This window comes from Pungitius pungitius, chromosome 3 (genome assembly GCF_949316345.1).
Source record: "Pungitius pungitius chromosome 3, fPunPun2.1, whole genome shotgun sequence".
NCBI classification, from domain to species: Eukaryota; Metazoa; Chordata; class Actinopteri; order Perciformes; family Gasterosteidae; genus Pungitius; species Pungitius pungitius.
This window is the reverse complement of record NC_084902.1, coordinates 12,810,504-12,825,634: the sequence shown is the minus strand read 5'-3', so window position 1 is coordinate 12,825,634 and position 15,131 is coordinate 12,810,504. Positions and strand designations below refer to the sequence as shown.

The 15,131-nt window shown below is 42.1% G+C and overlaps 1 protein-coding gene across 3 annotated transcripts in view; it reads right to left on the bottom strand.

Annotated features, from left to right (window-relative positions):
- The window catches only part of robo1 (roundabout, axon guidance receptor, homolog 1 (Drosophila)), a 200,146-nt gene that overhangs the window by 131,120 nt on the left and 53,895 nt on the right, over positions 1 to 15,131 (bottom strand). Inside the window, exon 1 of one of the 3 annotated variants that reach the window (XM_062561225.1) lies at positions 13,256 to 14,127. The exons of the other annotated variants lie outside the window; for them this stretch is intronic. Coding sequence (XP_062417209.1) covers positions 13,256 to 13,409 — 154 coding nt within the window. The 5' untranslated portion in view covers positions 13,410 to 14,127. Of the gene's footprint in view, positions 1 to 13,255; positions 14,128 to 15,131 lie in introns of those variants that run through there. 3 annotated transcript variants of the gene reach the window in all.

Sequence of the window (15,131 nt, the reverse complement as noted above, 5' to 3'; positions counted from 1 at the left end):
GTGCCTTCCGTCTTGTATCTGTTTTTTATGTCTTCATGTGGTCCACAGTCAGCGGTCCAATCAGAGACCACTTCAGAGCTCATTAACAGGTGGAGTGCCCCGCTGCCCCAAGGGCGTTAAAAAGTCAGGACCTCAATGTCGCCTCACTACCCCCCGTTAGCCTCAACACTGCATCCAGTTCCCCCGTTGACTAATTAATGGGGCACATGTGCGGATAACTGACTGCCCACTAAAGGATACAAAGGAAGGCCCCCCGCCCGTCATTCCTCCTGGGCCCCAGACGATACGTCCTGGCCCCCGAGCCCTGCTCAAACATGAGAGCGTGTCCTCTTTTCAGGGTCGGAGGCCTTTCTTCAATCCATGCAGGCTTCTGGCCCTGTTTCTATAGAACATCCATACATGATGAGGTCTCCTCAAACTAGATGTGACTTGTCTGCAACGTTTGGCTGCTATGTGGACCCAGCCAGCACAAGCCCCTGTGCAACCTGACATGACAATAAACCTGATGACAAACCTATTGCGACTTCCACTAGCTGTTGTTCCATTGGTATTTTGTCATGTATTGGCAGCACTGCTCCGGACCTGGTGGCCCGTATAAAGTGATGGATTGGCTTAAAATGATGAGACGGGGGAGTATGACTCCTGATTATTTGCTATGCTGTGCGACAAGCTCCTTCACACACCCTGATCAGAGTGCGGCATATTTCTGTAACATGATCCCAAGCAATTAAAAAGATCAAATAGTTTTCTTGTAAAATGTTCTCCCCTTACATCGGTTTACTCATAGCACAATCTCATAGCACAATAATTATCTTCTTCATTTACAACCTGGATTCGATAGATCTGACCATCATTAAAGAAGGACGAAAGAAGACAAACAGTACAAAAAGAAGTCTTTAAAAAGAGCGTTTTTCAAAAGAAAGTAGTTTGTCCGCTTCATCGGTTTCCATGGCCCCATTACACTAATTTCCATTTTGATTACACTTTCTTTGTTTTGTGCATGACTAATCTGACTTAATCAGGCTTGAGATAATACATTCATGCGCAGTGAGCACACACTGACGCACGGAAAACAAATCCAGAAGAGTCAAAGGAGAGAAGGATTGGTAACTCGGCTGCATTTAAACCCCTCAGTCGATTCAAAAGATGAATAACGTGCTGTGTCAACACAGAGAAAGATTTATCACCATCTACCCCTGTATTGTACGTTATACCTTTATGAAAATTTGATTTGTGCCTTTTTATTTTTATGCTGCTATTATTTACTTTTTTTATTGATTGGTTTTATTTCTAACAACAACAATTGCAAATACAAAAGACTCAAACTATAACAAAGACATTTATAATTTTGATCGAGCTGCTTATGAAAACAATGATACAGAAAAATCCAATAAGAGCTATAATGTCAAAAAGTTATCATTGGATTGTCAAAACCAATAGTGGAAGGTCATTACACATCACTTCATCGTGTCCAACAAAGCTGTTGGGAGTCAGAAACATAAAGGAGTTCCACAATATGCTTATTAGCTTTCTTACTCAGAGTTGAATGAGGATATCAATATTGCTTAAGAGAGAGGTGTCGCTTTACTCATTGAAAACTTGCCAAGGAAATAAATTAGTCTTGGTGACAAAATATAAAACGATTGTTTAAAGCATTGGTAACATTTGCGGTGTTGAAAACCAAGACACATATTACAGCGGCTGTCGTGTGGAGGAGGATCAAAGGACGCACAAACACACTTGGCAACTTTCATGATGTATTAAACACTGCCACCACAACCACTGTAAAATATATAACTGTGATATCTAGTTAGTTGTGAACCATAAATAACTAAAGAAGAAAAAACATATACAGCAATATATGTATGCATCATGACCTTAAATAAGTCAGTCTCTATTTTATTCTAACCAGGTTCCAGCATAAACATGTTTCATTTATCAGGGAGCAGCATATACAGCCTATCTATTAATAATCTATCTATTTAGAAATAATCTATGCTCACTAGTAAGTGTCCCTTTTAGAGCGATGAAAAAAATAATATATATAAAATAATATATATATATATAAAAATGACCAGTTGAAACATAAATACATTTGATTAAATCCCAGCCCCAGTTTAACTTTAAACACCGCTATTATAAGAGCCATTAACAATTCTAGCAATGACAGTGGCATTGAAAAACTGCAATAACTAGAATTATATTAGCTACTGCAGTGAAAAGAACATTTAAAGTGATGTTAACATCAAATGATCCTGATATTTTCCAGGGAAACCCTTTAATTACCTCAACAGTCACAGCTTCATTGCTCATTGCTGCAGCTGGATGGAGCGACAAACCATTTTGATCACAGAGTTTGTCAATGAAATGTTATTCACAGGGTTCTGTTGTTGACAGTTGCTCTGCAGTCGTGTATTGTGTCTTTTCCAAATACGGATTTGTTGGTTACCAACGCAAACCGGAAATACGTGCACGTCAAACCTCAAGGTTGAAATGTGACTCATCGCTGAACCCGTGATGGGTCGTTAAATAAAAGTGTGAATATCAAAGAAGAAATATGCACCATTTCCACCAACGCATAGATGATGCTTGAAGGTCATCAGCAATCAACCACAAAAAGAAAATCAGAGAGACAGTTTGAAAACAAAAAGTGCTGATGGGATTAAAGGGTGCTAAATATTGCATGTATCCTGACTGGACTGCTGTGCCCTTTCTCAGCAGACTCGCCGTGACTTAGCAACTGTCCGGCTGTCAGTGAGAATGTTGAATTAGTATCAGACATCTCGTTGGCATACCTTTACCCTAAGCAATGCACACTGTCTATCACACTTAAGACTTTCCTTAACACACAACTGATGTTTAATAACTTCAAAGCCTGCAAGGCGCCGAAACTTACTTTGACATACCGATAAAACTGAGGCAAACATCCGGCAACTTGCCAAAAGCCTAGACGCCCAGCTCTGTGACAGTGAAATACGGTTTGTGCCCATGGAGACAAACATTGAAGGAATGGGGACGGAGAGAGAGAGAGAGAGTGAGTCAGAGATTTCTCTGAGTTGAGAAAAGAATAAGCTCTTTCAAGTATTTAAAAAGCCTGAGCAACGGCGAGACGCTTCTGAATATCTTTTATGTATCTGTGTTATGTGGCGTCTCGAGCTCATGGTCATGACTCCTCAGTGTCCACACCATCACAGCTGCCAGACTATGTGACCTTCTTCCACTTCTCACTGAAATACCTGCCTCTGGCAAGAACACTACCTCACAATCCCCTCAAACACCATGGGATGTATTCGCATGTGGGGGCCATCTGTCTGAGATACCGTGAGTAATGAAAGTTAACGCTTCTTTTTCTCGTACTATATCTCCACCCCGGCTACAAAGAAGGGGAGGCAACCACGTCATGCGTATGATAAACTGGAAGCTTATGACTATGGGAAATGAGTTGGGAGGGCACTCAAGCAAATAATTCAGACCTCGTTTCAAGGCTTTGGCACATTAATGACAATCTACAATGATGCTACCTTTCCCTGCTCTTTGATTCGCTTAATCAGCCACGTGTGTTCTGGACACACACACACACACACACACACACACACACACACACACACATACACACACATAATCGCAAACAGACACACACAAAGTTAAGGAAAGAAAGAAAGAAGGGAGCCCTGAAACTGAATTCACATGTGTTTTTGGCATCATCTTAAAAAAATTCCATCAATATGTTAATGTGAACAATTCTTTCCCAAACCTAGAGACCGAGACCCGAGCCGCTAATCTGTCGTCACTTCGAGAAACATTTGCCAGAGCTGCTCCATTGACTTCCTGTCTTTCCAGGCACCAAGACAATTTTACTCGATCTTTTTAGACTTAAATGAGATGAGATAATGGCAACTGTTTTCAACCAGAAAATGTCACCATAACTACTTGACTCATGACGCCAAAACATGTTTATTCTGGTTTGATTGGGATGATATTATGCTAAGTCTGTCGCACAAAGATGCAAAGACTTGATAGGTGCTTATCATCCGTGGTTACACTGTGCCCTCAGTGGCTGGTTAAATGCCTGTAGGGTGTTTGTGCCATTAATGTAGGCCAAGGGGAATCCAGAATGTTTTTAATTAGAGATACAGAGAGGGAAAAATATCCACCAGCGATGTACATCCTTCAGTGTCTTTGATGCGATGATACTCGACTTTGAGTTCGCACGAGCACACCTATTGATCTCTTTTCTTCTCTCCAGCTGTGTTATGATCAAAACAAATGAATGCAAAGACTAAATGCATCCTGGTTTGGCAATGTTTGCTAAAAAGCTCTGCTAAAAAACATTCAAAATGTGTCTTTTTCCCAACCTCCACTTTGTAGAGCCAAGACAAAGGTCCTGCCTATATTGGGTCATTAACAAAGAAAAGCCAGCATCAGCTGAACAGCTTAGGGGCCCGACTTCCTTCTCACCCGCAACATTTTCCAGCTCATTCCGGGTGATCGGTGGTTCAAGACATTCAATAGCTTTAGAGCTATTTCACAAAAAAAATTGTGAGTGTCACATGGTTTTGATGATGTCACATGTTGCAAGATGAACCGACAGGGGTCTGCGAGAGTCAATAGGAATCATCCCTTGGGGGAAGACTAAGATATATATGCAAAGCTTTTCATGCTAATCCATCCAATATTTGTTGACATATTTCACGCTACATCATAGATTGTAACTTCATGGTGGTGCTAGATGAAAAGTCAGGGGATCCCACAGAAGGAATCGTCCAGAAAACCTGTATTTACATATGCATTCTTTGTCATCAATCAGAATTTTCTGACCGGATCAAAGTGGTGGACTGACCAACCAACACTGGCATCTGAAAATGTAAAAAATCATTTCAGTTGTTTCTTGTCAGAATTATTTTACAGAATTCCAAGTCACTCTCTAATCGAGGAGTCTGGAAGTTGGGATTAAATTATGAAAACAACTAATAGATAATTTGCCCATAGCACAGTGTGGTTGTTGTTTAGTAAGATGCGTACAAGGTATCTGGCACACAGCCATTTGCTAATGACTTCAAGGTAATGATTCGGTTCACTTTTCTGTGATTGCCTGTGTCACAGTTCAATCGGCATCTGATCCAAGGTCGAGGAAATTGAACAAAATGGCCTATCTCCCTTTCCCAGGCTCTCTCGCCCACAGTCTACACACACAAACACACACACACACACACACACACTCTCTCTCTGTCATCCCACTAGCAATTGGTGATTGTCAGGATGGAACAAAAAGCATACACTCACTATTCACAGTCCAATGAGAGAGTGCAGACAAGCAAACCAATGCTCTCCAAATGTCTATTTCTGATTAGACGAGATTGAAATGAGGCCCTGAGAAGATGAGTGGTGAGAACATTGCAGGCAAGCAGCCAGATTCTCAGCACCCCTGGAGGGGAATCCAATGATGTCAGTAGACGGCCAGATCAATACTAGCAGCTTAGGACGCAGACGTCGTGCCAGGATCTCGCTGCTCTTTGTGACAAGTAGTTTGTGAGACCACAAGGCGACCAGGAAGACTATCCAAACCCACAGGCTAACATGTCAAGCATCACTCTTCTTTTGTTGCTCTATTCTAAGTTACGGTAGTTTACAGCTGGGAAATAGCATGAAATGTCCAAAGCCTGAGGCGTGGCTTTGATTGTGGTCTTTGTGACACTGGATAGGGATACTAAGACACTTCAGACATTCAGTCACACAGTCTCAATCTGGGGTATACTTGTCACGAAAACCAAGGCACCAAGGTTTCAAACATCCACAAAGTCACACGAAAGGAATGTAAGAGAATTTGTTGGGAAGCCAGCTGAGATTATACCCATTAAAGGTCCCGTCTGTTGTCGGTAGAAGGCCTTTGGCACCGACAGGATGGAAAAGGAAAGACAAATGATGTGTTAAAATATATAGAAAGGCAGTAGGTTGTCGAGTGAAAAAAGTCTTGGAAGGAGAAAATTCGGTCCATATCGCCTGAGGCAAGTTTGTGTTCAAATTCTTCAGGATGAAGTCTGGATCAAGATTTACAATGTGAGAACTCGCCGTGTGCTTTTTCTGACACGTTAAGCTCTATATATTGTCTTCAGAGAAACAAGCAGTCAAGTGTATTTTTGTTGAAAATGTTCATTGGATTTTAGGAAAAAAATCCAACCAGCCCTCAGAGGTAAGAAAATGGCCTTAGTTTACCTTCAAAACAACATCCTTCCAGCTGTCACCTCATTAAATCAAAGCTTGTTTCCACATGTTATCCTGCCAGTGGGTATTCATGTGACGACATAATTATAGGCTTTAAAATGATTCATAATATTTCATTATGCATTTGCTCTAACTCTATTCAGTAATAAGTTCCGTCAGAAATATTTACCCAATGAATTGTTGAAAAATATATTTGAACGTATTAATACGATTTAAACTATGCAGATGGTTTTATTATGATGATCATGATCATGTTTATTATGATGATGATATGTTCCCTTGCATTTCTGAAGATTAAGCATTAGGTGTTGGTACTGAGCTTCTGTACTTGACATTAAGGCTGCAGAATAAGTTATATGGTTGGAGGACGGACACCAGCTGTGACATCCATGTCCATGCTTTATATTCAAAGACATCAACAGGAGACCACATAAAGTTGTGTTGGTCAAATTGTTTAATTTCTGAAATAAAGAATAATTCCTAAAAACACCCAAATAAACTATTCAACATTTTATTTTGAAGATCTACCGGTGTCGAAGAAAACCTTTAACGGGGTCCTCAAGCATAATGATTTCTGTTTGCCACAAAGCAGTGGTGTCACATGACACATGGGAGTGCCGCGGCACCCGAGGGCCAAAGGCTGTGAGAAGCAGATCGTAAATCCTGAAAAGGCGAGAAATGCAACAAAAGACTAAATGAAACTCCCCAACCTTCCTGTTGAGCACTCATTCCCCCTGTCACCTGCTCACCACACAAAATCCGCCAAATGTATTAGTGGCAGGTGACTGTCTGGATTGCATCTAGGTTATAGAGTGATGTGCTATAACGTTACCATCTGTTTATGTTTGGACACATAACAAAGAAAGTTCACGATTATTCCAAAGACACCAGATCGGATCCTTAAGAGTCGGAAATGCGATTGGTAGCACACAATAGAAAATGTAACGCAACTGTACATGCTTTATGGAAAGCCGCAACATACTTGTTACAGTCAAGAGGGCTACAAAGGGGGAAGCGAACGCCATGGTGTCAGACATCTGGTGTTAATATGTCCACTAGTGCCTTCCTGTGGTGTGGGACTATGTCTGTGCTGTTTCACTTTGACTCTGCAACAGTGCAGCTTCCTAAATGCTGAACAGGTCTGTTTCCAGAATTAGAGCCGACAGCACGAAATACAGCACGTGGTACGCTGGTTCAACAAATGCAGAGGTCAAATCAATGAATGTTTGCTACTTTAGATAATCCGTCTTTCTAAAGTGCAAATATACACTGTACAATGAGTATGATTACCCAGACCTTTTCTACTCCAGATTTCAAATCATCAAATTACTAGGAAGGGTTCCTTTTAGGCTGCGTGAGGTCAAGTCTCACCACCAATTAGTGCTAATTAGTGCAGCTGCCATGGCAGGCATTGACTGAGACAGACATGTGGGCGATTCCTGAATTACTCCTTTACACTTTATTTACTTTTAAAATGCTTAAACTTTCTCAGACTTTACCATGGACGTGTAGGAGACACGATTCTTTGAAGGATAATCTTCTGAGGCTGCCACATATGTTGAGGATGATGGTCAATTCGGCATTGCAAGTGAAATCTATAGCCAATCATCAATTGTGCATTCCATGCCTTCCCATCACCAAATGATATCAACTTCAAACCCAAGGGAAAAACCTCTTTTCACTCTGTGTTTTGGAGACAGATGGCCTGAGTATCTCCACGCAGATGCTTAACTCTCAGTTAACCGGTGTTTTGTGAAGAAGACCATGCGTGTGCTGGTGGACACACCTGGGGATTATTGTGAGTAAATGATGTGTGAAAATGCTGTGTTAGCCGGGGAGGAATGCTAATGCGAAGACCTTCCCGGTTCCCACAAAAGAAAAGATCAACCACAGACACAGCTGGATTGTGCTTACAATCTGTGGGAGCCATGTGAACAGACATAATTGGTACCGCTATTAAGCTCATTTCCAAAACCATATCTTGGAGAAAATAAGTTCTTGTTCAGCGAGTATTGTTTAAAGGAGTTCTTCAGATCCAAGGGACAGAGCAAAAAGTAACACAATAAAGAGGTCTTCCATTAAAATGGTATGGAATCGCTGTCTGTGATCACGTCAAAGCGGCCCAAGCAAAACAGTCGCACAACAGGAATTTCTCTGCTCTTATTTGTTGCAACAAAAAAAAAAAATCATGCATTTGCAAAACTCTCAGCTCAGAGTCTTCTGGTCAATTCGATGACCACAGGGGGTTTGACTTGAACTTCTAGACGCTATGGTCTCCGGAGGTGTGAAGCCTCGCTTGTAATCACCACTTCATCAGTGAAGTAAAGGAAAAACAGAGGCTCTGCAGATTCTTGTACGGAGCGGTAAACAGCTTGCGTCGTCTTTGCTGTGGTTGGCTGGTAGACGTTGGTGCTGTCAGCGAGACAGACTGGCTGCCCTATATGCATGCATTTATGTCTGAGTGCCCTACATTTTGTATTTCAGGATACCAAAAGAGAGACTGTCCCATCAGCGAAAATGGTAATGAAAACGCTGACATACTGAACTCTAAAGTGAACTCATTCTATCAAACTTCAATATTTCAATGTGTAGTAATTATTTCAAACAATGGCAGGACAAATAGGATTAATGAAATCTGGAGATAACATTTTGCACAACTACAAGGGCAACATTACAGGTTTTTCTTGCATTGTTCTTTACACCCAACCCATTTTTTAGCCAGCAGCCAAAATAAATAGTAATAATAAATTATATTGTGATGTGATCTGCATAATTCATATTTTTAATTTATTTAATTAGGGCCTGAGCCGACTGAAAGTCAGGCGAAGCCCTATTGTTATTTTAATTGTTTCTGAATGTGTTACCATGCTTTTATGCAAATTGAAAATATGATACACTTTCTCTGCAGATACAAATGCCAAACTACAAATGAGTAGTTCAAATGAATGGCATTAAAGTAACAGGTGAGGACTCAAACAGAATAAAAATGAACCAGTCAAAGCGTTTTTTCTTGCCATTATACATGCAATTTCATGTCTGAGATCCAGATGTGGAAACTAGGGAAATTTGTATATGAAACATTCACTTGTAAAAAATATATAGTGATATATATATAGAGCCGTAAAAAAGGAGAATTAAAACTTCAAGGTGCGGGAGAAAAGGTTCTATTTGATTTTTAAACTCTGAAGATCTGCCCGAGCACTAGATGACCCTTGACCCTATAAATGCTCAGAATCACCGATGTTTTTACTTCCACTCCGGACCACGCCTGTCAGAGCTTTATACGTATGGACGTATGGATGTCTGATCAAAGTGCCGCGTGTTTCCTTTTTACTTTTCACTCTGCTAAAACATTACTCTCATAGTTCATAGAGGTTTTATTTTTTTATTTGAATGCAAATGTGAAGCACAATACCCTTATACAATTTAGGTGACTAGATGTGTATCGATTTTAAGATGATGGCAATTTTCGAAGATGAGCATGAATCATTTCATTTTTTCTATCAGATGTTTTTAATGGAAGTGTCAAGGGACATCTTGCAGTAGACTGATTTAGACCTGTTGCCCAAAGGAGGTATCATAAGTTCCTGATTCGGGCATGTGCAATAACTTTGATCCCTGTGAAGGTGGTTTGGATTGTGTGTTCTGATGTGAGTGCGTCTGTGGGTGCGACTGTCTGGACTGCATCGAGCCTCTGGGCCAAACCACAGGATTCGGTCCACAGCTCATTAGCGCTCATGAATTTCCTCCAACTCGACCAAGCTGCATGTCAGTGTTGCCATCTATTGGATACATCGGTTCATATCCCCGCACGTAAAGCTCGCATGAAAGATAATAAATGCTAGCGACAGCCAAATCTGATATTTACAATGGTAGTGTTGGCACAGTTACATCCACAAAGAAAGCACTTTGCTCACATGGAGGTCCCATCAATACAGAAAATTTAAACGGCAAAAATAACCATGCAGAAACCCGTGGTTCAATAGGCAGGAAACCATCATTCCTACCAATATGTAGAGCTAGTAATGACTTTGAGGCCCTATTTTTGTCACAAAAATAGTAAAATCCCTGATTACTCAGCATATGTCAAATACATAAGTGTATTGTACTTAGACTGAATTCCGAAAAGCAGCAAGTCATTCTTTCCGTGGCTTCTATTAGCACCAGGGCAGAGTAAATCAGCCTTAAACCCCATAATCTTCTTCATCCATCATAACGGTGAGCCTATGTCACAGAGGAGAACCAAAGCCTCAGCAGACAGCTCCGGGCTTGTGCTCCACTTTGTGGACGTGTGAGTACAAGCTTGACCAAACTTCATTCTAATGCAGGAATACTGTAAGTATACCAAATGAATTCTCCACGCCGATGTCATTTTGAAAGGCGGGTCCATCTGTTTACAGCATCACAATTAGCCCACTCCCGAGTTGTCTTTTAAGGTGTCAAAGAAATAGTTGTGAGCACTCAGAAAGCGAAGGGAGCAGCAGGGAGTAAAGTTACAGGCGTTAAGGAAAGGACTGCACAGGGACATCCCAGATCTGAGGACTCGAGGAGACAACTTGTCACTAAAAATAGAAAGTGCGATATTTTATTTATGTGCGCACACTCGCACATGCATGCGCACACAGAAATGCTTGCACAAATCCCCATTACTTGTATGTACTACTCCTGCTGTGGGTTAATGTACTGGCAAATGTTTGTGTGTGTGTGTGTGTGTGTGTGTGTGTGTGTAGGACGGATAGATATGCAATGTGAACTATAAATGTGCGCACCTTGCTCTGTCAGAGTGAGAAGCTCTGTGTTGCACAATCTTAGTCGAGATTTAGTCTCAGGTAGCAAATAATAGCCTGTGACATTATCACTTAAATCAGCAGGCTTCCCTCATGCATATCACTGCGTTATTTGTGGGCCGCCAAATGGAACTTTTAGTATGCAGACTGCTGCACATTGAGGACAAAGGAGACGAGTGATTTTAGTGGTTATTAGCGATGGAGCATTTTTACTATATGCCGGGGAAAGGCACGAGATTAGGAATCACTAACATGACCTTGCGGCACAATATCAAGGGTTGAGATGATTATTTCTTAACTTGGGCCTTGACGTGATATGAAAATGGATGATAACAAAATCAGGGCACATTTATTTATTTGTGCGTGCCTCCTTCTCCATCCAGTGCTGTGTGTCGATGTTAACTGGAGCAGTATCTTCCAGAATGGAAAAAATAGAGATGGCTACAACAAAAGATTGTCCCAGCCGTGTGTATCGCTGTGTGTATCACTGTGTGTATCACTGTGTGTATCGCTGTGTGTATCACTGTGTGTATCACTTTAATGTGTGCCTGGAAATGTTTTCCTGTGTGTGGGGAGTTTTAATATTTGAAAAGCTTTCTTTCTAAATGTCAAATTGATGTCTCTGTGTGTAACTAAGTTGGTAGAGATGTTTTGTAAATGCAATGCACAAATTGTCACAGTGGAGAGCTTTTTCTTCATTTGCTCTTGTTTTTTCTTAACTTTCTTTACTGTCAGTTGAGCCTCGAGGGTCACCAAATGCATGCATGGGTTAAGTTCATAGTGAGGACTGATGACACAGCTGCCTCTGCATTTAGACACAACACTGATGAGAATGTACATGTGGCCATTTGATCCATTGTTAAGATAGACATTTGATTGAAGCAGCTTTAAATAAAGTTGAAGTTACACAATCATTGACCTGAAGCTGTGCAGGGTATAATACACATTCAAAGATTCAGAGCCATAAGCCACAGCAACACTGCTTTCCAGGAGGATCTTCATTGAGTGAAACGTACCAATGTAAATGTCTCAGGGAGATGTTGGTTAGTCACACTTACAATTCAGAGCTCTATACAGAAATCCTGATAGAATAATAGAATAAACCGTCAATCAATGTAGAATCAATGATTTTCCTTCTGCAACAAATGGTGCACCAATATCCCTAAAAAAACCAAAGTATTCAAATTCAGAGTGTACTGTACAAGGATTATTTTCTCACACGTCAAACAAGCTGCATGTCATTTTTGTGGTTCTAAACTTTCTCTTTGGTTTACTCCTGAAGAAAATTTGAGACAATTGTATCTTCAAATAGATAATTGCTGAATACAAAACTTCCGGTGTAAAATATATCATGTTTCATGCCACCCTGGAACCAGGCCACGTCTCCTTGGGAAAGGCAAGTGACCCGCTGCAGCTTGACATTACTGCCTCTTCCATCCCATTCCAGTCATTTAATCTTGGAACGGTATCAAGATAGCGATCTCCCTTTAACCTCCAGCGAGGGGACGGACACAAAGGGACAAACTCCCCACTTCATCACTCAGCGTCAAGCAGTGGTGGCATGCCAAACAATCCCATTAGCCCATAGCCAAAAAGCCCGGGGACAGCAGCTATGTCCTGAATCAACTGCAGCTCTCTGCTCAATTTGAACATCCTCCCAACATCCATGCACTCATGTGTCAGCATTATTAATGAAGTCACTCAGAGCTACCGTCGGCTTTTACGCCGAGGAAATAGGCTGCTCCATAGCTCTGAGTAGCTTTTTACAACTCAACGCTGATCAATTAATGACTAAGAATGAGACCCTGAGAGATATTCGTGCAGGAATATTAGAGTGATGCTGAGAGACAGAGGAGAGCCAGAGAGGGGGATAATGAACTTAGGATTGCAACTCACAGCAAATCCAAAACAGCAGAGAGCCACTTCCACATCCGCGCGCATATTGATACCTCTTAAAGCTGGCAACACATGCCAAGGTCGTCCCTGTGTAGACGACATATTTCACTCTCACATCGGAGCCTGTCGCAGAGACTCAAAGAGCAGCCAGAGTAATCAAAGTGGCACGCAGCGTGTCATGCTCCCTGGAACTCACTTCGGTAGTCATGGGGATAGAAGGAGAAGGAGAACAGTGAACTAAAAAGTACAAGGAACAAAAGAGGTTTTCGGGTCGGAAGAGGACGATGGAGAGGGAGAGAAGAAGAAGGAAAAGCGAACAAAGTGTAGCAGAGGGAGGAGGAGTTACTCACGGCTCCTGTCCCCTTTCCACCTCCAGCTTCCCTTGCTCTTCCCTGAGCCGTCCCCAGGCGCACAGACTCCGATCAGGACCTCCGCCAGCACCAGCAGCAGCAGCAGCAGCAGCGGCGTCCGCCCGCCGGCCATGCCTGCCAGTGAAGCTTTCATCGGGGCAACGGCAGAGAGTCCCGGGCCATGGGGAGCGCTATCCCACAGTGAGATCTCACACAGCTGTATGGAGAGATCCCAAACAACAACAACAACAAGTCTCCTTCTCCTAAGACCGGGGCCACGACACTGACGACCCCACAGGGGTCAAAACTCACGCAGCGAATACGCCTCGTCCTCCTCTTCCTGGGGGGTTGGAATGATCTCTGAAAGCAATAGCCTCAGAAACCAGAAGTTCCAGACGAGCAAAATAAGCCCGGAGCCCGAGTGTCACTTTTGAAATATTGATCTGTTCCTTTTTCTATTCCTCTTTTTCAGCCCCTGTTGGAATTAGGGAGGTATTTACTGCAGTCCTGGTCAAAGTCCTTCCCAGAGCTCAGAAGTGACAGCTCCCATGAGCAAAGAGAAGAGCACAGCAAGAAGAAAACGCTTTTCCCTGAGGCTGAGCTTAACCACTCCGGTGTGGCACATAGAGCTTCGGTGACGCTGATGGCGACACATCGCCGATCCAACGGCAACCAACTCTCAAGTCACTCGTAGCGGCTGGTGAGTGAGTGAGTGTCCAGGAGTGTGTGTGTGTGTGTGTGTGTGTGTGTAAATTCATGTGCGTCCTCCCCCTCTCTCTTTGTCCATCAACCAGTCGTCTCAGATCACATGGGCCTGTGTTGATTTGAAAATACGGAATAAATCACAGAGATAGTTCACCACAGAGCAGCCTTGACTTTGTCAACGGAGCGTCTGAGAGAAGGAGGGGAGAGAGGAGGAGGGAGAGAGAGGGCATATCTAGCAAAGGAGGGAGGGAGGGAGGGAGAACCGGAGGAGAGAGACTGAGGGACACGAGCGGGGAGGGTGTGAATAGCAATTTCTCAAGTGCAATGGCTCTTGCGCTTTTGCCTGCACTTGATTGTCGTCCATCAGAGCATTTTCCACAGTAGATACCCGCCCTGCCTGGTTGAGCTCCAAACTGTGCGTGAACGTGCTACAACTGAAGCCGAATTACCCCGTTCTGACGCTTTCCCAGATATAAAACAAACAAAAAAATTGCCAACCAACCGACCTGCCCAGCATGCACCTGTATAGACAAGTGCGCAGACCAGTTTGACTGGGGATTTGTGCGTTTGTGATCAAGAATCTTTAACTGCTGCAAAATATTCCCCACAGCAAAGTTTCAATAAGAAAATCACCTTTACACTTGAACGGTTACACTGCAATGCTTTTGAGGTGACGAAGGCATCACTTGTTCATCATTAACATTAATAAAACATTGATATTTTAAGAACACATGAGGAATACCGTTGGTTCTTTATTTACTATTATTTTGTGTGAATCAAGTACCACGGATTTACAAACCAGTTACTACTAAAGAAGGAGACACTTAGGGGGGGACGAACCATTGACTGAATTGATGGTACGAGCAACAAATGAATGATGACACTTTTTGGTAAATACTGGGTGCAGCAATGGGAAACAAAAAAGCTACATTATTATACCCACATTGTTCTGCAGCATATTGTAACTGCACTTACTTCATTCTCCTCAAAGCTCAGTTTTATATAACCTCGTATTCACAAAAACAATCTTAAAGTTCAATAGGCCGCTTCTTTCTTCCACAAAGAATTTTATTGGTACCTGATTCATGTGACAAAACTGCCCTGTAAAAAAGCACCCGCTTTAAAGAAATAATAAAATAATAAATTCTGACACAAATGACCACCTCTCTAG